Source organism: Ovis canadensis, chromosome 5 (assembly GCF_042477335.2).
Source record: "Ovis canadensis isolate MfBH-ARS-UI-01 breed Bighorn chromosome 5, ARS-UI_OviCan_v2, whole genome shotgun sequence".
In the NCBI taxonomy this organism is placed as follows: Eukaryota; Metazoa; Chordata; class Mammalia; order Artiodactyla; family Bovidae; genus Ovis; species Ovis canadensis.
The window spans coordinates 15899643-15923778 of NC_091249.1; the positions used below are offsets into that span (position 1 = coordinate 15899643).

General features: G+C 55.4%; 1 protein-coding gene across 4 annotated transcripts in view; it reads left to right on the top strand.

Moving 5' to 3' along the window:
• TBC1D9B (TBC1 domain family member 9B) overlaps positions 1 to 24136 on the top strand; it is a 38113-nt gene that overhangs the window by 3336 nt on the left and 10641 nt on the right. For all 4 annotated transcript variants that reach the window (XM_069590392.1, XM_069590393.1, XM_069590395.1 and 1 more), the window contains exons 2-12: positions 456 to 566; positions 3619 to 3737; positions 8504 to 8732; positions 9663 to 9924; positions 11159 to 11366; positions 13360 to 13572; positions 19980 to 20141; positions 20403 to 20553; positions 21001 to 21215; positions 21673 to 21790; positions 23211 to 23496. In XM_069590392.1, the coding sequence (XP_069446493.1) occupies positions 456 to 566; positions 3619 to 3737; positions 8504 to 8732; positions 9663 to 9924; positions 11159 to 11366; positions 13360 to 13572; positions 19980 to 20141; positions 20403 to 20553; positions 21001 to 21215; positions 21673 to 21790; positions 23211 to 23496 (2074 nt within the window). The remainder of the gene's footprint in view (positions 1 to 455; positions 567 to 3618; positions 3738 to 8503; positions 8733 to 9662; positions 9925 to 11158; positions 11367 to 13359; positions 13573 to 19979; positions 20142 to 20402; positions 20554 to 21000; positions 21216 to 21672; positions 21791 to 23210; positions 23497 to 24136) is intronic.

Sequence of the window (24136 nt, forward strand, 5' to 3'; positions counted from 1 at the left end):
TCTGGTTTCCTGCCCAGGCCCCGAACCTAGACCCCTGCTTTGGGAGTGTAAAGTCTTAGCCACCAGACCACCAGGGAAGTCCTTGTTGTTTTGGTTTGTTGTACTTCCTCATTCTGACAAATGCTAGTTTTCAAATCTGATTTTGCGTTTTTCTTGAAGAGGGCCTCCTGGATTACGTGAGCTTTGAGCCCTGTAAAACTTGAATCAGCCCCTGCCTGCAGGTGTTTCTGAGTCAGGAGGATAAACAGGAATAAGTAGGGGATTTTTTGATAGGGATCAGAAACTGGCTGAAGGCCTTTGAGGAAAAAGAAGTAATGTAATGGACTCATGACGCACGATGTTTCACGCTCTGGGCTGGGGCTGCGGGGCAGTGCTCTCCCTGTGGCTGCCTCCAGCCAAGCTCAGCTCCCAGCACAGCCCTCCCTCACCCTCCCCTCTCTCTGCCCTGTTGCCAGGTCTTCTTGTGGGCACCCTGGATGTGGTGCTGGACTCCAGCGCCCGGGTGGCCCCTTACCGCATCCTCCACCAGACCCAGGACTCGCAGGTCTACTGGACAGTGGCGTGCGGTAGGTGCCTTGAATCACCAGGGGTGCTGGGCAGGGCCTGACCCAGAGAGGGAGGGACTCCGCCTGCTGAGAATCTGGTGCTGCCCTTTATTCAGACAGCACAGGCCAGGCCAGCATCCACCTTAGGAAGGCAACATGGCTATGCACGGATGCAGGGCAGGTGGAGGTGAGTGTCACGAAGCCCTGTGCCTTTCCAAGGGCTTGGCCTTGGGCAGTGTCCATGTTCTGCTAACCTTTTCACAAGATGATACAGTTGATCATTTTTCATGTACTACATAATTTTTTAATGCACCTACTCAGTAAAAGTTATCTGTAAACCCAAAAATCAATACTTGTGGTGATTTTGGACATCTGTGGAAGTGTGTGTGTGCAGAGCAGTGAAGTATTTGAATCACCAGACACGCAGGCTCCCCGCTGAGGTGGAGCAAGCCGCCTCTCTTCCTTCTTGTTTCAGCAGTCAAACCATGAGCACGTCTCCTTTTAGAAATCTAAGCTCCATGCTCTTCACGTTTCTGTGTTACCTGTTGATGACTCTGCTGTTTAAAACGGCCCAGGTATAATGCTAAAGTGCTACGTGGCATGCGGTGCTTTTAAGGGCAAGAAGCTGCGATGTGCCTTACAGAGAAAATATGAGTTAGAGGAGCTTCCTTCAGGCGTGAGTTACAGTGCCCCTGGCTATGAGTTCAGTCCTAGGGTATTAAAAGTATGTATTAGATAAGATGGCTTTAAGCAGAAAAACATAAGACAAAGTAGTATTTGGATCAGTTGATGAAAATGTCACGACCGGAAGCTTGTAGGAACTTAGCCCTGTAGCTCCCCTGGGAACAGTATCAGCAAATTCAGTGTTCTAGGAAACTTTGTAGAACATAACCACTGTGAATAATGAGAATCAGCTATAGTTGTCCTAAGTGGAAACAGCCACTCTCCTGAGAATCCAGGAGGAAGTCCCCTTTCAGTGGAACCAGCCTGGCTGAGGTCCCTGGGATAGAACAGCAGTCATAGCTGGCTCTCAGACAGCACTGCCTGCCTGCCAGTTATGTGAACCTCCCAACAACTCCAGAAGGGAGAACGTTGGTTTCCCCTATTTTAAAGATGGGGAAACTGTGCCCAGAGGGGTTAATAAACTTGCCCGAAGTCCCACAGAAGCCTAGATCAGACCCAGAGCACCTGTGTCCCATGCTGCACGCCTCTCTCTGCTCGCAGCCCGTGTCACTGCTCCTCAGGGTAAGTTTTTCCTTGGAGACCCGAGAAGGGGTGATGAGAGGGTTTGCAGCTGGACTGCAGCTACGGGGGCTGGGATTGGGTACAGGGCACCCTGAGTGGGGCGCTTGCAGGAGCCCGCGGCTGCCTGTGTGGGGGCGCCCGGGACAGTTGATGTGTGCCTGGGCCAAGAGGAGCTGCTTCGTGCTGAAATGGGTCCTCGAGGCGCCCATCTGTGTCTCAGGGTCCTCCTTCGCAGAGAGTGCATGGAGGGGGGCAGTGGCAGTGCGAGCCGCATCTCTGCGGGAAGAGAGGCATGCGGTTGCTCTGGGGGCCTGTGGGAAGCCCCCGGGGAGGGGTGCGCTGCACTGGGGAGCTCCTGCCCGGCCAGGCCCCTGTGCTCACCTGCCTGTGCCGCTCTGTTTTTGCCCACACGGCTCTTCAGCTCTCCCAAGACAGACCCCTCCTGATGCCTCCCACTGAATCTTGACTCCTTAGCTTGCCATTAAAGGACTTTTCCCCTTTAAATTTTAAGTACTATTTCTGTTTTTCCAGAACTTTTTATGAGTTATCTTTTTGATTCTTAGAGCACCTCAGAGACAGGTACAGTTATTTTCACTTTATAGGATGGGCCAGAGGAGATGACAGGGACCAACTCGGCCTGGCCGGAACGGAGCCAGGATGGGGTCTTCAGCTGGTGGAAGAGTTGTGGCCAGGCAGGAAAGGATGGGGTGGCCAGGGATCAGGTCTGTCGCCCACAGTCACGCAGACCTCGCGTCTCTGCTACAGCCCACCCCCCGTCCGAGTGTGTGGGCCTTCCTGCAGCCACAGAGACAGCGGGGCCTTCTGGGTGCCTGCGGTCGGCAGACTGTCCCAGGACACTGGAAAGGAAGCAGCGCCTTCACTCCTTTCCTGATTCTTGTGTGAAGTCATTTAGAAAAGAGTTCCTAAGTGCAAACCCCCTGCCAGACACATGGAAAGCCCCCAAAACTGGAGTGCCAGAGGGATGGGGAAGAGACTCGCCTCATCCTTCTGCTTCTCCCGAGGCTCCTTTTCCCAGTTCCCTGATAGAGGCGGAGAAAGCAGCTGCCTCAGTCTTTGGGATGGCGCTGGGCTGCCTCGAGTTTTTCCATCTCCACGGGGCCTGCAGTGCCCTTGAGGGGCCCTCTTCCTAAGGAGGACAGGGACCACCCTCCTAGGTGAGGCAGACCCTGGGGGCCAGCTAGCAACTGAAAGAGTCAAACAGGGATGAAACAAAGGGTTCCTGGAAGAGACGGTCCAGCTGGGATGTGAACTCGGGGGAGGAGGAAGAACAGTCAGAGGCCTGGATGGGGCCTCTGGCCCAGCAGGAGACCAGCCAGCCAGGGACCTGGAGTCCTGCAGGAAGCTCCTGCTGCTGTCTCTGGAGGCCTAGATTCTTGGGAGAACTACAGTCACTTATACCAAGTCTGACTGTCTGGCTAGTCACCTACACGTGGAAGACCACATTAAGTCCTTTTGTCTCAAAAAAAGTAAGCAAGCAAATCTGCATGTGTATAAACTATTTCTGGGACACAGGAAACTCGCAGTCACTCTTGCTCTTGGTGTTAGAGGGCAATGGAAGCTTTACTTTTTTTGTGACTCTCTTTCTATTTGAATTTTTTTATTTTGTGTTTTTATCAGGACCATTTATGACTTTTGCTATATATACACACACACACACACATATATATGGAAAGAGTAGACAGGTGAAAGATAGTAATCTTTTTTGTATAGCAAATCAGGTCACCCATTTTCAGCTCTCTCTGAGTTTATGTTTAAGGCCTGGTGATTTGTGATTTTCCTTTTCTTTATTCCACCAAACCACCCCTAGGTTCTTCCCGAAAAGAGATCACAAAACACTGGGAATGGCTGGAAAATAACTTACTCCAGACGCTGTCCATCTTTGACAATGAGGAAGACATCACCACCTTCGTCAAGGGCAAGATTCACGTAAGACTCCCTCTCCATACTGGTTCTGACTCCCTTCTTTGGGCTAGCAGTATTCACCTGTGTCATCCTCTGTAAACTTCAGACACCATGATATAGTCCTTTGCTCCATGAAGCAGAGGCAGAATGAAGTGTCCAGTCCGGTTCTCTTGGTGTTGAAAGGGGCAGTTGAGCTCATTGTGTGCAGGCCGCATCTTCTGGCTAGCCACCGGAGTCTGACCAAGCGTAGCTGGGAGCTCCCATTCCCTTAGAGCAAATACGCAGACATACAGCTGTGTCTAGTTCCTTGGCCAACAGAGGAAGAAGATGGAAATGACAGGATAATATGAAGTATCTTTCTGTCATAAAGCTAGCATTACTTCAAAATGCACAGATATTCTGACCCAGCAATTGCGTCCCTGGGAATTCACCCTGGAGTGTATTCATCTGTGCAGAATGACATATGTGTCGGGACGTTCCCTGAAGCGCTGTCAGGACACGGTGCCTCCCAGTCCCGTGTTAAGAGGGAAAGCAGCTGTTCTTTCCTTTGCTAGTCGCGAGTGAGCCTACTCGCTAACACAGTACTTATTATTTTCTATATGAATACTGTACTGAGCACCTTATATTCAGGGGACTTGAGCAGGCATATGTGACAGTCTTAGTGGAGTATTTTACAGGGAGCGAAATAATTATGAATGTGTAAGAACTTATCACAGCACTGTTTAGATTGTTTCCCCTTTAGGGAATAATTAGCATAATGAGCATTTATCTGAGAATGTTTGTGTGTGTATCTGCCTTTTTTTCTTTGTGGTGGTTTATTGCCTTGGGTTAGATTCCTCAGAGGGCCCTTACTAGGTCAGAGTTCATGATACAAACTTGCTTTGGGCAAGCCCTTGTTGGCTTCATAATGCCAGAGCTTCCTAGACCTGGGCAGAGAGCACAGAGAGCTCCTCAGCAGTTCTCTGTGTGCCTTGGGGTGAGTTAGGATAGGACCTGTGTTGCCTTTCTAGCTCCAGGAAACTAGGCAAAGAGAGCAGAGGCAAGCCTTCACTCTCCTCCTGAGCAGCTGGCCAATAATAATAATAACAGCAACATTATGGAACGTTTCCCTTATGCCAAGTCCAAACAAACTCATCAACAAAATAGACCAAAGCTCTTGCTGAGTCAAATTAAAAATGGAAATTAGGAAATGTTGAGGTGAGGGGGCTTCCCTCGTGACTCAGCGGTGCAGGGTCCAGTGCAGCAGACACGGGTCTGATCCCTGGGCCAGGAGCAGTCCATGTGCCACGGAGCAGTTGAGTCCATGCACCGCAGCCCTGAGCCTGTGCTCCAGACCCCGAAAGTGCGCCCAGGGAGCCTCCAAGCTGCAGCTGCTGGAGCCCAGCCACCCTAGAGCCTGTGCTCCCCAACAAGAGGAACCCCTGCAAGGAGCAGTCCCCGCAGCACGACTGAGGGGTTGCCCCACACAGAACAAAAACGCAGGGCAGCCGAAAATAAGTAATTAATTAAAGATTGCGTTTTACGAAAGAGAAAATGTTGAGGGAATTCCCTGGCAAGCCAGTGGTTAGGACTCGGCACTTTTACTGCTGGGACCCTGGTTTAACCTCTGGTTGGAGAACTAAGATCCCGCAAGAGGCATGGTGCCGCCAAAAAAAAAAGAGAGACCTGGACTTTATAGACATACTACTATATATCAGAACTTGTGAGCTGTAGTAAAAGCAGCACACAGAAGGAAATGTAAAGACTTCAGTTTTATGTTTTATAATAATGTGATAAAAAAGAAAGGTGGGAATTAGTGAGCCAAGTGTCCAGTGAATTAGAAGAATTCCAGAGAAACCAGGAAATTAGAAAGACAGAAATACAATGATCCCAGAAAGATTTACTATTCACTGGAGACTCTATTATTCACCAGATTATAGCTGGCATTTTCTAGCAGTAAAGTATTTATTGATTAACATAGGTACCTTGTTTTTTTTAGACATAATACTATTACATATTCACTAAACTACAGTACAGTGTAGACATAACTTCTACAGGCACTGTGAAACCAAAGCAATTGTGTGACTTGTTTATATGTGCTTTACTGCTGTGGTTCAGAACCGCACCAGCAGTATCTCCAGGGTATGCCTGTCACAAAGGCGAGAAGTCAATTTCTTGGAAAATAAAGAAATGATACAGAAGAACAACAGATCAAAAAACAGATCCAAGATATAAACAAACCTGTGGCAAAAGTGATCCAGGACGAAAGAGAAAAACCTCAAGCCATGTTGGGAATGAAATATTTTTAAAAAGCAGAGTTAAAAAAAAAGAAAATGCCATAAACAGCTTTACACCCATAAATTATGAGAATTAAGACAAGATGGACACTATTAAAATAATGTTTTAGTTTCCAGTTGCTCTTGTACCAAGTTACCATAAACTTAGTGATTTAAAGCAGCAGAAGTTCTTAGGGCTTCCAGTGGTAAAGATCCGCCTGCCGACGCAGGATCCCCGGGTTCGACCCCTGGTCTGGGATTGTGTGCCGCAACTATTGAGCCTGTGCTCTCGAGCCAGGAAGCCACAGCTACTGACGCCCGTGCGCTCTGGAGCTCGTGCTCTGCAGCAAGAGGAGCCACTTTAGTGAGACGCTCAAGCACCACAGCCGGAGAGTAGCTCCCGCTCCCCGCAGCTGGAGAAAAGCCCCAGAGCAAGAAGGCCCAGGACAGCCAAACGCTTAAAACACTGATTTTAAGTAAGCACAAGTTTCTTATCTTACAGTTCTGCATGTCAGAAGTCTTGAGATGAAATCTCATAGGCTAAAATCAAGGAATTGGCAAGACTGATTCTTGGAAGCTTCGAGGGGAGAATCCACTTCCTTGCCTTTTCCAGCTCTTAGGAACCTTGTAGGGCTTCCCTTGGCTGACTCAGCAGTAAAGAATCCACCTGCCAATACAGGAGACGCAGGCTCAACCTCTGGGTCGGGAAGATCCCTGGAGACGGGAATGGCAGCCCACTCCAGGACTCTTGCCTGGGAAATCCCATGGACAGAGGAGCCTGGCGGGCTGCAGCCCAGAGGGCTGCAAAGAGTCGGACCCGACTGAGCGACTAAATAGCAACAGCAGGAGCCGTGCATTTCGCAGCTCTTGGTCCTTACCTTTCTTTCTAATGCCAGCAGCACTGACGTCCTGACTGACTGGTTTAATCAGTTAGTACCTCTCTCTCAACTCTCCCGGGAATTGGGATGTAACATCTTTAGTGTGTTAGTCTCTCAGTCATGTCCGATTCTGCAGCCCCATGGACTGCAGCCCACCAGGCTCCTCTGTCCACGGAGAGTCTCCAGGCAGGAATACTGGAGTGGGTTGCCATTCTCTTCTCCAGCGGAACATCCTTAGGGGGGCTGTTATCTGATCCGCCACAGAATAGAACTGAAACTGAGACAAAGAAATAGAAAACTTGAATATGCCTAAAACTGTTGAACTTAAATCAGTTGTTCAGAATAGACCCAGTGATCATTAACAGTGCACTTCTGTCAGCTAGGAAACAAAACCCGAGTCCTGGGGGCAGGGCGGTTCGTTCCTTTGGTGGGGACCAGTACTCCAGTAGAGAGACCAGTGGGAATGCAGAGAAAAATGCAATGCAGCATGTCAGCCCCTTTGCTGCCTGCTTGGGGATCTCCCAGGTGCAGCTGAAGGAGTGGGGGCACCCGCTGAGACCCAGGAAGGGGGCCTGAAGGCCAAGGTGCCAGTGACGGTCCATAGGCTGTCTGGCGCTCACCATCCCGCTGGTGGGGCCCCTTCTCCAGCCTCCTGGTAGGCACGCTGGAGGGCAGCGGAAGCAAAGGTGGGGCCTCGTTAGTGAGGAGGGTGCTCAGATGCAGAGCTCGCTTCTACAGCAGTGCTCTGGGGAGGTCGACAGGCAGCTTGAGAGAGAGGCTGGGGTTGCAGGCACAGTGGTGCTGTGTGTACTGAAATGGAGGTGCTGCTCTTGGGTCCTCACCCCAGCACCCGGCTGCTTTTCCTACTCGTGGAGGCAGGGATGTGAGGCTGCCAGGAGGCTCCATGGAAGCGGCAGTCTGGGCCACACCACTTGCCTTGAATTCCTTTAGCTTATCGAGTAGTCATACCCCCTGAAGATTTACGTGTACATTTTGAGCCAGATATACTAAGAACCTGTTGTATCCCCAGGAGGTTTGGCTCTGTGGCCCAGGGGGATATCTCTGGGCACTGTGAGCCCACTAAAGATGTTGGCGGGGCACAACACTGACACGCCCTGAGCTGGATGGGCCCTACAGCTGGCCCGAAGACCTTGAGCAAGGGCTGGAGGCAGCAGCCACCTGGTATGGGGAAGGGGGGAGTGTCAGATACAGAACATCCTTTGGGACACTGGCATGAGGAATGCCCTTCATAGAATAGTGCCACAGCAAGATCCCATTTGGGCAAAGAAGGCAGGGAAAGAGCAGACGTGTGTATTTGCTTAAAGGTGCGTCGGTGCCAGCCTGTTTGGGAGAAAATCAGCAAAGTGGTTGCAGCAGCAGAGGAGATGGAGACTGCCTTCTCCCTGAACCCCCTTTTCTGCTGTTTGCATTTTTTTGCCATGTTTATGTATTATATTTTTCAGGTATTTACATTAAAAGAACTAAAACGTAAATTTGAAAGTCTTTGCTCTGAGCTAGTAGAGAGAAAGCTCGGGGAGTTAGGGGAACTCGCCTGCTCTGTGTGGCAGAGCAGCTGTTGGGTCTCCCTGCCTGTGGCCCTGGGTCAGTGTCCAAGAGCCCTGGGTGCCGCTGGCCGACTCCCCGTGTCCTCCTCCAGGGCATCATCGCAGAAGAGAACAAGAACGTGCAGCCCCAGGGAGACGAGGACCCTGGGAAGTTCAAGGAGGCCGAGCTGAAGATGAGGAGGCAGTTTGGGATGCCCGAGGGGGAGAAGCTGGTCAACTACTACTCCTGCAGCTACTGGAAGGGCCGTGTGCCCCGGCAGGGCTGGCTCTACCTGACCGTCAACCACCTCTGCTTCTACTCCTTTCTGCTGGGCAAGGAGGGTGAGTGCGAGCAGCAGGGGCTCCCTGCGTCACCCCCACCCTCCCTGCCCCAGCCTGCAGCTGGTGCTGGCATCCTCCTCTGCACTCACCCTCCGCCTCGCCCCTAGAAAGTGCACCTCCTCCCCAGACTTCCAGACTTCCTGAGGGCGCGGCCTCCTCAGCCCCCAGATGTTCTGTCCCCATACAACCACCAGAGTCTCCCCAGAAGACAGTGACCCATGAGCAGAACGCCCAGACGGGAGCCAAACATCACCTGGCCCTTGGGGGCTCTGTTGTGTCTGCATCAACCAGCACAGCTCTTCACATGGTGACTTTCTGCACAGGGCCTCCCCTCTTTCATGCAGAACATGCCAGCGCCCCTGTCATCCCTGAGCGGCTGCAGGTTCCATGGGGCCTTGGATGTGCGCCCCTGCATCCGCCTGCTGCGGGGCCCTCTGCCCAGGAAGCCCTGGCCTCAGGACAAAGAGCAGATGCCCTGCCAGCTCTCTCTGCTGCCATGTCACCCCCAGAAAGCGGCCCCAAGGCTTCCGCTGCTCTCTGTGTTCCCTTTCCCGGGCCCAGCGCCCAGCCATGCACACGCTTGTCCCAACCTCACCTGCCTCTCCCACCATCACATCTGCTCAGGAGGCAGGGCCAGTGTCCTCTCTGTGCCGGCCGCACCATGTTGTGACTTGCCCCCAGAGCAGGACACTCCCCCCAGCTGGGGCTTTTCAGGTCCCGGGGCTCAGCTCGCTCACCTCTGCTTGTTCATTCATGCCATCCTTCAGCCATTGTGTGGGCAAACCCAGGAGGTTCTTGGGACTGGGAGCTGGGTCAGCCCGGCGCAGCCGGGCTCGGGCTGGGCACAGGGGGGGAGTCAGGAGCCGGCCGCCCGGCCCTGCAGCGGGCTCGCCCTCATGCCTGTCTGTCCCCCCCTCCCCCGGCGTCCAGTGAGCCTGGTGGTGCAGTGGGTGGACGTCACGCGGCTGGAGAAGAACGCCACCCTGCTCTTCCCTGAGAGCATCCGCGTGGACACGCGGGACCAGGAGCTCTTCTTCTCCATGTTCCTCAACATCGGGGAGACCTTCAAGCTCATGGAGCAGCTGGCCAACCTGGCGGTGCGGCAGCTGCTGGACAGCGAGGGCTTCCTGGAGGAGAAGGCGCCGCCCCGGCCGCCGCCGCGGCCGCACAGGAACATCTCGGCGCTGAAGCGGTGCGTCGGCCGCCCGCCGGGCCCGGCCCCGGCACCCCGCGTGGGAGGGGCCGCTGAGGGTGGCTGCGGCAGTGCACGCGGGCCGGAGGCTCACAGAGGCGTCGTCCTCCAAGCTGCCGCCGACGCGGGGGGAGCGCCTCACGTATGGCTTCTCCAGCCGGGGCGGGAGCCGGGCCGCGAGACCGAGTAACTCGCCCGGGGCCGCCGCCCCCCCGGGAGCCGGGAAGGCCTCCGCGAGTCCCGCTCAGGGAGCGCAGCCGCCGTCCCGCCCGCCCGACGGCTCGGCTCAGGCCCCGGCGAGCGCCACTGTGTGGGAACCAGCAGACCGAGGAGCAGTCGCGGGCCGGCCCTCCCGAGCAGCGCTGTCCTTGCCGCTCCGTGCAGCGCCAGGGATGCTCTTAGGCCGGGAGGAGCTCAGAGACGGCCGCGGCGAGAGGCACGCCCCTGGGCTCAGAGGCCGTGGTCTAGGCCCAGACTCTTGGACCGTCTGGCAGAACGCTGTCCAGGGTCGGCTCTCGCCTCACGCGAGTGACCGGGTGGCTCTCAGAACCTCTGGGAAGAAAGCAAGCAGGGCGGGACTGGGCAGGCCCTGGCACTGTCCGTCGAGGGCGCCCGCCAGGCCCGGCTCAGGCTGCTGGCCGCTCCCCGGGGGCTGGGCGGGGGATGTTCACAAGGATCGGTCCCCGCTGGGCCCGCCTCACGCCGTCCTAGGCCCAGCGAGGGTGTGTTTCTCTTAAGCAACAGCACCCTGTGGTCTATGTGTTTTGAGGATTTTTGGTCCAAGCCACTCGGCACTTGGGATCTTAGTTCCCCAACCAGGGATTGAACCTGCCCCCACCCTGCAGTGGACGCTCCGAATCGTAGCCACTGCACTGCTGGGGAAGCGCTAGCACCCTGCGTTTTCGTCCTCACTCCACACCTGCCTGTCGGAAGGCCCTGTCCCGGTTTCTGGGTGGGGCCGGGTCTTCCCAGTAAGAAGCAGCAGGGTGGGTGCAGGCATCTTCTGGGCACACCAGACGTGCTGGTAGTTGACGGCGCCTCTGCTGACCATACGGACGTGTGCATTTTCCTCCTGGATCATTCAGTGTCCATGTTCTATTGAACTCTGAGGTCCCTGGGCACAGCTTGCTCACAGGAGGACCCCCACGAGCCTGAGTCCAGTGTGGAAGCCGAGGACATGAGGCCCCCTTGCGAGTGTATCAGCCCTGACTCCTGCCCCCTTTCCCACCACCAGAGACCTGGACGCTCGAGCCAAGAACGAGTGCTACCGTGCCACGTTTCGGCTGCCCAGGGACGAGCGCCTGGACGGCCACACGAGCTGCACCCTGTGGACCCCGTTCAACAAGCTGCACATCCCCGGCCAGATGTTTATCTCCAGCAACTACATCTGCTTCGCCAGCAAGGAGGAGGATGCGTGCCACCTCATCATACCGCTGCGGGAGGTGAGCCTGACGTCCTCGCCAGCTCTCCCCTGACCTGCCAGGGCGCCTGGCCAAGTCCCCAGCCTGGGAAGCCGCTCAGGGTTTGGTGGCATGAGCAGCGAGGGCACACGGTTCAGCACCTCCCTCAGCACATGTCCTCCACCAGGCCCCATGGGGTGTAGGGCGCACTGGATGCCCGCTCAAAGGTCACCCTTACCTGGTGGGAAGACAGGGTAGGCTTTGGCCTGCCAGCAGAGCTCACACTGGTACATAAGGAAACTTTGAAAAGGACCCACTGGGTCAGAGCCCCATGGCCTCCTGCAGTGAGTGTCCCTTTGTCCGGCCTTCTTGGGTCTTCCGGCTGGACTTTGGCATATCCCTGCTCTGGCTGGGCCTGGAGGACACTGACCATGCCCCACCTGCATCATGTCACTCTCAGAGCCCCCTCACTGACCCCTCCTGACACCCCCTTGGCTGGGGCGCAGGCTCTGGCAGTCATCGGAAGTCAGCCCTCAGCCTTTCAGGAGGAGGGTCAGCTCTCACCTGTGAGCTCTTACCCGCCGCAGGGATTTTTTTCTTTAGTTTCTTGGGCTTCCACAGTGACTCTAGTGGAAACAAGGCCATTTGTCCTGCGCTGCAGTGAAGGGTGTAGATAGTGAGGGGGAGCACCCCACCACCACCACCCAGACAGAAGGCCCAGACCCGGAGGTCAAGGATAGATCCCAACAAGGCATACTGTTTGCTTAATTACTGAAGCACAGTGAGGTTCTTAAGTTAGAACCTAAATCACGGTAGTCTGATTCTGTTTAAAACATAACAGTGGGACCTCCCTGGCCTTTGTACAAAGCCCTGAAGTTGTGGGTGTAGTCGCGAATAGGTATGAGGTACTGTGCTGCCTCAGTTTCCCCAAGGGAAGTCAGAGGCAAAGACTTAAAGGAGCCCAGCTCCAGGCTGAGGGGCCCAGGGTGGCCCAGGCCCCACACTCCGTTTGGCACTAGGCCTGTGGGTTTGTTCTGGCTGCTGTCCCGACCTGACCCTGAGGTCTGGGGGCTGGCTACAGACTCATCTTAAGCCCAGCTCCTCTTCTCCTGAGGGGTCCTGACATCCTGACATCAGAGAGCTCTGGCTAACCCAGGCAGCTCTTGGAATGTGGCCACAGCTGGCCAGGATGGAGGACCCTACCCAGCCCTGGCCTCAGCGTCCCATCCAGGGGGCTTCCCAGGGGCTCCTCACTCAGAGCCAGCCACACCCAGGCATCCCCTGTGCTCAGTCACTTTAGTCGCATCCAAATCTGTGGGACCCCGGGGACTGAAGCCTCCCAGGCTCCTCTGTCCATGGCATTCTCCAGGCAGGAATTCTGGAGGTGGTTGCCGTGCCCTCTTCCAGGGGGTCTTCCCAACCCAGGAATCGAACCCCTATCTCTTAGTCTCCCGCAGTAGCAGGCGGGTTCTTTACCACTAGCGCCACCTAGGGCCAGTGAGCCAAAACAAGCGACCACAGTGAACAGCCTGCACTCTGCAGCGAGAGTAGCCCCTGCTCGCCACAGCTAGAGGAAGTGTGTGAGCAGCAGCAAAGACCCAGCACAGCCAAAGCTTAGTTAATTTTTTAAAAAAGAACTGGGCCCATGACACGCATCAGGAAGTGCTGAGGGAGTGAGGGCTGAGGAGGGGAATGACTTCCTGCCTCGCTTCAGGATGGGGGCAGGACTATCAGCCTGGAGGGAGCTGGTCAGGGGGCAGCTGGGCCCAGGCTCTACGCTCCGCCTCATCCCCCTCAGGCTGGTCTTCCGAGGCTGACACCCTCACGCCCATCAGCAGTGGAGAGAACGGGGCTCCCACGTGCACAGGACGCACACAGCAGTGAGTGGCAGAGTCAGGAAGCACCCAGGCCTGCAGAGCCCTGCCTCCCCGCCCCGCCCCGCCCCGCCCCGCGCCCTGAAGGCAGGCTGAGCGACGAAGCCACACGGCTCTCTGTCCCAAGATGCAGACCCCAGATGGTGTTTTCGGCTTCTCAGGTGACCATCGTGGAAAAAGCCGACTGCTCCAGCGTCCTGCCCAGCCCTCTGTCTATTAGCACTAAGAGCAAAATGACCTTTCTGTTCGCCAACCTGAAAGACCGCGAGTTCTTGGTTGAGAGGATCTCTGACTTCCTCCAAAAGATGCCATCCAAGCCGTCAGGTGGCAGCCAAGCAGAGAGGAAAGCCAGTGTCGTGGATGCAGCCCCAGAGGTGAGCGAGCCCCCCAGAGCAGCGGAGTGGGGGCAGGGGCAGGAGGAGAGCCCTTGGGTGGAGAGGGCCCCCACTTGGCGCTGCTGGAAAACCTCACCCAACCCGTCTCAGGGGTCCTGGCCATGCACACAGGGCCCAGGGTCTCAGACCTCTCTGGACCCCAAGACTCCCTCAAGTCGGCCTGCCTGCCTCAAGCCTTACTCCACATGAGAAGCCGTCTCTGCCTGGACCAGCCCCCTTCATCTCTGTCCCTCATGAACTTATCCTGCACTGAGCCACACGGCTGAGGCCTGCCCGTTTGGGTCTATTTACCTGGCATTTCTCCCTTCAGTCTTTCTTACAGGGTTACCTTTTACTGCAGTCTCCTTACTACACCAACAGTATTAATAATTCTTTAACATCAAATACTTGTGTTATGGGTTTCCCTGGTGGCTCAGCTGGTAAAGAATCCGCCTACAATATGGGAGACGTGGGTTCGAATCCTGGGTTGGGAAGACTTGGAGAAGGGAAAGACTACCCACTCCAGTGTTCTGGCCTGGAGAATTCCATGGACTGTATAGTCCGTGGGGTCACAAAGAGTTGGACACGACGGAGCGACTTCCACACTTGTGTTTACATTTCCCCAGATGCACATGGATTTTTTACAGTTTGATCAGATTTGAATTGAGGACACATAGATCATATATTTGTTACAGTTGATTGCTGTAATCTCTTTACAGGTTTCTGCTGCCATCTCTTTCTCCCTCTCCCTCGCTCTCTTTTCTTGCAGTGTTTTATTGAAGGAACTGGTCATTTCTGCTGTAGAGTTTCTCACAGCCTGGTGTTTGCTGACTGCTTCCCCTGCGAGCCTTTAATAGGTTCTTTCGTGCCCTATTTCTTGTAGGTTGGTGGTTGAGTGGTAAGATCCAGCTCGACTTCTGGTTTGTTTATGTTAGTGCGAGGTGGGGAACAGGTGCTTGTAGGCAGGATTGAGCTGTGTGCTTCTACCAAGAGGTGTACAATACCTGGTTATTTGCTGTTGCCGGTCATTGACAAGTATTACCTAAGTAATGCCTCAGGTGACTCATTAGGATTGCAAATGGGAGCACTCAATTCTATCATTTCTTCTTTTTACTAGCTGGAATACTTCTGTATAGAGAAAGTTACCCTCATCAGCTATTTGGTCACCCTGAGGCACAGTTCATATAGAAAAGGCAGAATAAGTCCTTTTTTTATTCACCAGTTGTTAAAAAGTTAGTTTTCTAGTGTCCTCCAAATGTGACCAATTCAGCTTTTGTGTTTACTTTTTAGTATAATTATGAACTTACATGTTTAAGCAACGTGACTTGTTTCAGCTCAGGACAGTTTTTATCCTCATTCTGTCTATGACCAGAGGACAGTTATTCAGGTGGCATGAGTCCTTTTGACATGACCGTGACCTTGTTTGATCACTTCCTTCCTTCTTGGTATAACAAGATGTATGTGCTATTATCAATCTAGATTTGTGGAAACACTAGAAAAGTCCATATAAAAATCCACCTATCTGGCTGCTCCAGGAAAATCAGGAGCTCTGGCATTGCAGGGCCTACATTCCCACCAGGTAGCACTGGAGCCATAAATTTTCCACCCGTTAATCGATGCTCAGTAAACTATTAAGTAGACAAAGAATGGATGGGAAGGGAACAGCAGAATCAGTGCATGTTGGAGACTGTAAGAAAGTTTCTTAGAGGAGGCTGGGCTTGATCCTGTGATTTGGAGGAGTAGTGAGGTTGGCCTGGTGGAAAGGGATGTGAGCAGGAATGTTGGACTGCCTTTTCAAGGCCAGTACCACAGATGGCAGGACCTGAGCAGCCAGGCTAAGCTTGGCTGCATGGCCCCTTCCGGGCACCTGCCCTTCTTCATCCAACTCATTTTATTGTGTTCCTGATAGGTGTCAGATACTCTTCTAGGCGCTAGAAACAGAACTGACTAGACAAAATTCACGCCCTTTTAGAGCTTATATTCTAGTGAGAAAGACAAGTCAGTAAGGAAATAAACATCAAATGTGTCAGGTGGCAGTAAGGGCCGTGGAAAAAGTAAAACAGGATAAAAGGATCAGGATTGCCAGGGGACAGGAGGGCTCTGATCGAGTGGCATTAAGGGAAGCAAGGGGCCAGCCAGGAAGTATCTGGGGAAAGGGCTGCCGAGAGGAGCGCAGACAGGGCTCAGGCCTGAGATGTGAGAGGGAGCGGGAAGCCGGAGCATATGGAGCCCGTAGGCCACCAGTCAAGCACCAAGCCTTGACTCTGAGTGCGGTGGGAGCCAGTGGAGAGTCTGGGCTGGAGGAGGGACGTGGTCTGTCTGTGTTGTAGCAGAGCTGCTCTGGCCGCGTGCTGAGAATGGGATCGAGGTGCAGCTGTCAGTACAGTAGCCACAGATGGCTGCTGAGCACTTGAGCGGCAACCAGCCCATACGGGAGTGTGCTCTGAACATAAGCTGCACGCCAGAGGCAGAAGATTCAGAAAAGAAAAACGGAGAGTCCAGTAGAGAGAAAAGAGTCAAGAGACGCGGAGAAGGCAATGGCAACCCACTCCAGTACTTTTGCCTGGCAAATCCCATGGATGGAGGAGCCTGGTGGGCTGCAGTCCACGGGGTCGCTATGAGTTGGACACGACTGAGTGACTTCACTTTCACTTTTCAGTTTCCTGCATTGGAGAGGGAAATGGCAACCCACTAGTGTTCTTGCCTGGAGAATCCCAGGGACAGGGGAGCCTGGTGGGCTGCAGTCCATGGGGTCACACAGAGTCGGGCACGACTGAAACGACTTGGCAGCAGCAGCAGCAGCAGCAGCAGTCAAGAGATGTGAGAAACAACTGAAGCCAAGAAGATCCAATTTCTGTGTGACATAGCTCCCCAAAAAGGAAACGAGAGCCACGAAATAACAGCCGATAGAAACTCTGATTCAAGAAAAGTTTTCTGAAGATAAAAGAAAACTTAAACCTGCCTCATAGAAAAGCACCCTATACATCTGGAAAATCAGTCCGAAGTAGTATGTAATATGTACACACTGAGATATAATCTAGTAAAACTGTGGGACTCTAAAAATTAAAAAAATTCTTCTGGACAGTCAGTCAAGAAACACCAAGTCATTTATGAAGGAATGGAAATCAGAGAGGCATCAGACATTTTCATAGCAACATTTTAATACAAATAGAGCAAGATTTTAAAAATATACAGTAAAAAATGCTGTGGTCCCTGGATTTTCTATCTGGGAAACTGACATTTAGGTATCAAGACCACAGGCCACTAGGAACATGCAGGAAATCAGGGAAGCCATCAGGTGTTGATGAGTCTAATAGTGAACAACCTCAGACAACCAAGAAACAACCGGAGAGGCTTTGGCAGGCGGCCTGGTGGGAGCCTTGAGTGTGTATACGCGGCATAGACACAGACGAGGGACAGGTGACAAGACACGTGTGATTCTGTGTGTTCTGACAGCACAGAGTGTGATGCAGGCGTGACAGCAGGCAGTGTGGAGAGCAGGATAAGCTCACTGACTGCTTCTTTAAGTAAGAACAGAAGTCTGTCACTAAATTATACGGCGGCAGGGGAAAGGATGGGGCGGGGAAAGACAGAGCTGCTGGCCAACTTCAGTATTGTCCCGAGGGGGCAGTCCAGTGTCTAAAAAGAGGGGACCCAGGCTGTTAGATAAAGACACCGTTAGGATGGAGGTGATTGTTAGAACATAAGTGCACACTTACTGACACTTTCTCAAGAAAAAAAAGTAGAGGAAGAGGGAAAGATACAGTGAATTTAGGCAAGTCTTTCCAGAAACTCTGTAGAAAGGCCAGCTGAGACTCACAGGGGTGCCTTCAGGGACTGCCTTTGTGATCAGAGTGTGATGTATATGCTCTAAAGTACATGGATCCTAAGGGCACAGCTTGGCACGCTTTCACCAAGTGGACACAACGTGTGAGCACCATCCAGGTGAAGAACAGGGAGGGCTGGTAGGGACACCAGCATGATTTCTGTACTGATGGTAACGAATCCAGTGGCGAGGGGGTATCTTCTACGCATGCCGGAAGAAGCTCCTGGAGGCCAGAGCGGTGGGATCTTGGGCTCAAGTGGAGGGAGAGTTGGGCCTGGCATGCACAGCCTCAGATGCAGGAGCGCGGGCCAGCGGGAGTAACCGTGGATGGCCATCAAATTGCTCATGCTTCTGCATGCTCAGATAAATAGTTGGCTGTAGGAGTGAGGAAGGCAGGTGGTTTGTGAGGTTGGTGCTGGAAGAATGGATAAGACAGTTACTGAGGGGAAGGAGACAGAGACTACATTAGGAACACACAGGATTCCCATGCGTGGGCTTGGGCTCACCGTCACCCCAGGAGCCTGTCTGTCACGGGGGAGGGTCATCGCGGAGGTCACATCCTCGAGTCAGTCTCCTTTTCAGCACTGAGGTTTTTGATTCTCTGCAGTGCTCTGTGGCCTGAAAGTCCATCTGTGTCCTTGTCTCTGCTGGGATCCTCGGGCCAGAAGCAGAAATCTCTGCATCAGGATGCTTTCAGTCTAGGGTCTTGCCCCTGGATTCAGACAGTTTGTCTTGAAAATGTGTTTATAGTTGATCTAAAGTCCATTTTGAAGACACCAATCATGGGCAGAGGGACAGACCATGGATGTGAGGGAAAGAAGAAAGTGAAAGCCGCTCAGTCGTGTCTGACTCCTTGAGACCCAATGGGCACGGTCCATGGGATTCTCTAGACCAGAATACTGGAGTGGGCAGCCTTTCCCTTCCCCGGGGGATCTTCCCATGGACGTGAACCTAGCAGAATTTTCTTTCCTTTTTTCCTTTTTGTTAAAAACTGTTCTACTGAGGTAAGCTTGATGTACATATTGAAAGAGTACAGTTTGATGAGTTTAGAATATGTTCCCTGCAAAGCAGTCACAGCTGTGGTTCTTGTATAGGGAGCATCCGTACCCCTGCTGCATACCAGATGGACCATGGCCGGGGGGGTCAGAGCTGATGAGCACAAGGGCGGAAACCCAGCTCTGACCGAAGCACGCAGAGCTCCCTGGCCGCACGCTCAGCTGCCTGTCAGCAGAGCTGGGCTCTTTCTGCTAGACGTGGCTTTCAGCCAGGAGGTTGTCGTCCCCAGTTGTGTGTGACCCCAGGATGGTGGCGCCGCCCTCTGCATCCTTCTTAGCTTGTCCTGACATTCCCCTCAAAGTGACCGACATAGTGCCCCCAAGCCCAGGGGCGGCAAATACTAATTAGCTTGTGGCCACCACCCCATGCTTCAAGGGACTCCACAAAGTGCGGGGCCAAGAGTAGAGAGAGATGGGCTGTGTCCCCCAGAAATGGGGAGCCTCTGCGGCAGCAGAAGTGGATTCTGGGGAGCCAGTGGCTGGTGTCCATCCAGTAGCGGTGTTCCTGCCGGCAGGTGCCCGGGGAGGGCGCTGAGGGGAGCGCAGGAAGTGGGGGCTCTGGCTCAGGCCCACCTGACCCTGGGCCCTGGAGCAGGCTCCCCACACAGACCGTCGCCTGTGACCGTGTGCTCACCTTGAAGTCAGGGGCTGCAGGTGGAACCCAGACCACAAGCAGGGGACAGAAGTCTGCTGTCATCTACACTGTACTTGAAGGGGCCTGAGAACTGACTCTCTAGCCCTGCTGGGTGGGACTAGGGGCCACGATTCCAGAAAGCCAGGGGAGAACCCTGAACATCAGGGCTTCCTTCTAGGCCGTTGTCCCCAGTGCCCCTCAATTTTCTCCCAGCCCCAGTTCCCCCCAGGATATTCCCAGAACCCCCCGGGATCCATTTCTCTTGCTGTTTGGCCGGATCCCCCTGGGGAAGGGCCTACAGCCCTACCAGGGACCTGTCGATGGTTAGAGACGGCCCACGGGCAGGGACTCCCCACACACACCCCTGGTTCTGGGCCTGTCTTGCATCTCCGCCTCCTGGAGCCCCAGCAGCCTTGTCAGAGGCGTGGCAGACTGCTAAGGAGAGCCTGGTGTCCCGGAGGGGCCCTGGGGCTCTCTCCCAACCCTTCGCCCCTGAGCTGGTCGCTGTGGCCAGGGGCCTCGTGGGGCTTGGGGCTCGAGGACAGCTGTGTCTCCAGGGGCTGGTAGGGTCTGCACCCCGACACTGGAGCAGGAGCAGGTGCTCCCCAGGGAGTACCCTTGAGTGTGGCCCATCAGGCCCGTGTGGGGGCACAGAGTTCAGAAGAACTCTCCTGGGGCTGCTTCTCTCCTGGCCCTGAGCTCACGGAGAGAGGGTCTGACGGGACAGGCCCCGGAGCCTGGCCCGGGTGCCAGAGGGCAGTCAGGTGTGTGTTCGGGCAGAGAGGAGGCAGCGCTGGGCCACCTCGTGGCCTCCTGCCCGTCCCGGCGCAATGCCCGCCGGCCGTGAGGCTGCAGCCTCGCTCAGGGCCTGCCCTGCTGCTCTGTTTCCCAGCCTTCCCCCGCACCCCAGGAGCTGTCGGAACAGCCCGCCCGCCCGACCTCGCCCCTCGGTGGCCTCCCAGGGGGCCGTGCACAGGAGGCGCCAACCGCCTCCCAAGGCCTGCTCAGACTCTTCCAGAGAAACACGCCCGTGGAGGACCTGGGCGCCAAGGGGGTAAGCCCGGACGGGGAGCCCCACCGCCGTGCAGGCCTGGCCGGGGGGTGGGGTGGCATCTGTGGCCCTCAGGTGACCCTGCGCAGTGCCAGGGACACCCTGCCTGACCGGTGCTGCAGCGCTGACCATGGGCTTCCGACTGCCCACGGGGCCCAGGGACGCTGAGGGTGGTGCCGTGCGCAGCACCACTCCAGCCCTCAGAGGAGAGCTGGAGGTGGCGCTGGGTCAGCCCCGCAGAGCCCCTGTCTGCTGCTCCCCCAGGCCAAGGAGAAGATGAAAGAGGAGTCGTGGAATATCCACTTCTTTGAGTTCGGGCGCGGGATGTGCATGTACCGCACGGCGCGAACGCGGGAGCTGGTGCTGAAGGGCATCCCGGAGAGCCTCCGGGGCGAGCTCTGGCTCCTCTTCTCTGGTGAGCTGCCCTGCCTCGCAGCCCCACGCCCCGCCTCCACGCAGGAGCTCCGCTGACCCCAGCCGGCCTTTGAGTGGGCAGGCAGGGACTGCCACCTTTAGAGGGCAGGAATGGGGCTCCCGGCCATGATGAGGTGTGTGTGCCAGGCGGGGCACACCTTCCCACCGGCTGTGGGAGGAAATCCAGCCTCTTGACGCCTCCTCTCCACGGGCAGGCTCTGACAACATTCACACCCTTGGCCGCTTGAATGCTTTCAGGAGGGCAGGTCAGCCATGTGAAACATGGTTGGGTGACTCTTCTCAGGAGCAGTCATGAGGGAAGCTCTGCCTGGTACCCAAGGGCCCCTGCCCTTCTGGAGTCATCGACGTCTCCACCCTGCCCTGTCCCTGCCCTCAAAGTCCCAGGCGGGGAGAAGGAGGGAGCCAGCTGTCAGCAGTGTCTCCACAGGGGCCTGGAATGAGATGGTGACTCACCCCGGCTACTATGCCGAGCTGGTGGAGAAGTCCATGGGGAAGTACAGCCTGGCCACAGAGGAGATCGAGCGAGACCTCCACCGCTCGATGCCCGAGCACCCTGCCTTCCAGAATGAGCTCGGGATCGCGGCCCTCCGCCGGGTGCTGACCGCCTACGCTTTCCGAAACCCCACCATCGGCTACTGCCAGGTACGGGGGCTCAGCAGGGGCAGCTGCATGTGGTCCTGGCCCTGAGTGACGGCCTCGCACACTTGCAACTGTGCCTTGGCCGCCCAGAAAGATCCTGATCCCAGAAAAAGATGAAATCAGAAACAGTGCTTGTCTCTCCCTTCATCCTCATGCTGTCTATTAAGCTATCTTCTGTGTGCTTCTGGTCTGGGTCCTGAAGGCGTTGGGTCATTCCGTGTGTGTGTGTGTGTGTGTGTGTGTTACACACATAACATAAAGCTTGCCAGCGCAGTCACCGGAAGCGCACCGTTCAGTGGCACTAGGTATATCGTACAGCTGTCACCTGGTCACCTTGATTCCCTGCAGATTGCCTTTTGGGAAATTGCCTAGAGTTGGGTGGGACAGTGTGTCGTTTCCAGGCGTGGTGGTTGGGAAGGGGCAGCTCTGTGAGCCGCCCTCGCTCTCTCTGTGCCCACAGGCCATGAACATCGTCACCTCGGTGCTCCTGCTCTATGGCAGCGAGGAGGAAGCCTTCTGGCTGCTGGTGGCCCTCTGCGAGCGCATGCTGCCCGACTACTACAACACCAGGGTGGTGGGTGAGTGCTCCCGGCTGGCTGCTCCCTGTGGGGTTGGCAGGCCTTCCCAGCGCACAGCCCACAGCTGGGCTCCTGGAGGCCTTCCCAGCGCACAGCACACAGCTGGGCTCCTGGAGGCTCTCTCAGCACACAGCACACAGTTGGGCTCCTGGAGGTCTTCCTCAGCGCACAGCCCACAGCTGGGCTCCTGGAGGCCTCAGTGCACAGCCCACAGCTGGGCTCCTGGAGGCCTTCCTCAGCGCACAGCCCACAGCTGGGCTCCTAGAGGCCCTCTCAGCGCACAGCCCACAGCTGGGCTCCTGGAGGCCTTCCCAGCGCACAGCCCACAGCTGGGCTCCTGGAGGCTCTCTCAGCACACAGCACACAGCTGGGCTCCTGGAGGCCTTCTCAGCACACAGCACACAGCTGGGCTGCTGGAGGCCTTCCTCAGCGCACAGCCCACAGCTGGGCTCCTGGAGGCCTTCTCAGCACACAGCACACAGCTGGGCTCCCGGAGGCCTTCTCAGCGCACAGCCCACAGCTGGGCTCCTGGAGGCCTCAGCGCACAGCCCACAGCTGGGCTCCTGGAGGCTCTCTCAGCACACAGCCCACAGCTGGGCTCCTGGAGGCCTTCTCAGTGCACAGCCCACAGCTGGGCTCCTGGAGGCCTTCTCAGTGCACAGCCCACAGCTGGGCTGCTGGAGGCCTTGTAGCCTCGCCACAGGCAGTCATGTCTCTCACTCCATAGGTTAGAAAGCCGCAAAATCTTCACACAGCTAGAAGGTGGAAAGCCAAACACAGATCCCAACCGTCCCTCCCAGACTTGATGCAGATTCCCTAGGAGTTGCTGGAAGTGAGAGACGGTAGCTTGGGGCCTACATTTACATCCAGCTAACTCTCATTAAACGTTTTCATTGTAGAAAATTTCCAAAATCATAACTAGAGCATATAGTATACACCCCCATGTTGACTGTTACGAAGGGTAGAATCTGTGACCTTGTAAATAGATTTAATTGCATATATAATTAAATCTGGTATCTAAAATGTCCTTCCTGTGTTGTTTTGGTAGGTTTCCACCCTTGGGGTCCTTCAGAATTGCCTCTGTTCCCCAGCTTCAGGTCAGGAGACACATAAGCTATTCAGGGCACTGTTTCCTTCTGACACCCTTGAGAGAAATTAGTATTTCCCGAAAAGAAAATCCAAGTAAAGTGAAAGAAATCTTTTCACACAGTGGTTTGGAAGCAGTAGAAAGGAAACTTATAGGATTTTTTCCTTTCCTCCTTTCTCCACCCCACCTGCCCGCTTCCAGCCCTCAGTTGTAAGCAGAGCTAGCCAGGGACCAGGGGGGCTTCTTGGACCTCAGACCCCAGGGTCCCACATGAGGGCCTGCCTGAGCCAGGAATGTGAGCTCGCTATTCAGACTCCTTTGTCTTCTCCCTAGGGGCCCTGGTGGACCAAGGCATCTTTGAAGAGCTCACAAGAGACTTCCTGCCCCAGCTCTCCAAAAAGATGCAGGACCTGGGGGTGATTTCCAGCATCTCTCTCTCCTGGTTCCTGACCCTCTTCCTCAGTGTCATGCCCTTTGAGAGCGCTGTGGTCATCGTTGACTGCTTCTTCTATGAGGGCATCAAGGTGATCCTGCAGGTGGCCTTGGCCATCCTGGATGCCAACGTGGAGCAGCTGCTGGGCTGTGGCGACGAAGGCGAGGCCATGACCGTCCTGGGCAGGTAACCGCGCCAGCCTGCCTCCTCTTGTTGGGGAGCCGGCCAGTGCTCCCCTGGACCGCAGGACCAGCCCCTCCCCAGTCCTGGGCACTCCTCAGTCAGCGTCCTGGGACTGTACCTACCACATGCTCAGCCTGGGGTCGACCTAGGGACGCTCCAGAGGCAGGAGAGGGGCTCCTTTCTGGGAGAAGACAGGACAGCACTGGAGCAGTCATTCCTCGGGAGAAGCAGCAGTTAGAGGTGAGACAGTGGCGGACCAGAGCACCCTGCCCTGGAGCGCTTGCTGGGCGGGAGGCAGGTGGGACTAGGCCGAGCCGCCCATCTCCACCAAAGGCTGGGTGTCTGTGACTCCTGCAGAGCTGTCCTGGTGCACCTTGCCTGGCTCAGGAGCATCAGTTTCTCCAGGGCAGCTGGACGGGGAGCCCGTGCTGGGCCTGCTGTAGCTGCATGGGCCGATCTCCAGCTAGGCACACCTGCAGCCCAGGTCATCCTGGCCGCCGCCGCCTCCCTCGGTGCCCACGCCCCATCCTCACAGACTCTCTCTGGGCTCCAGCCCCTTCCCTCGGTCCCCAAAGCCTCGGGGCCAGCCCCTGCCCGGGGCCCTGTGCCCACATCGTAACAGTTGGCTCTGCACCAGTTTCAC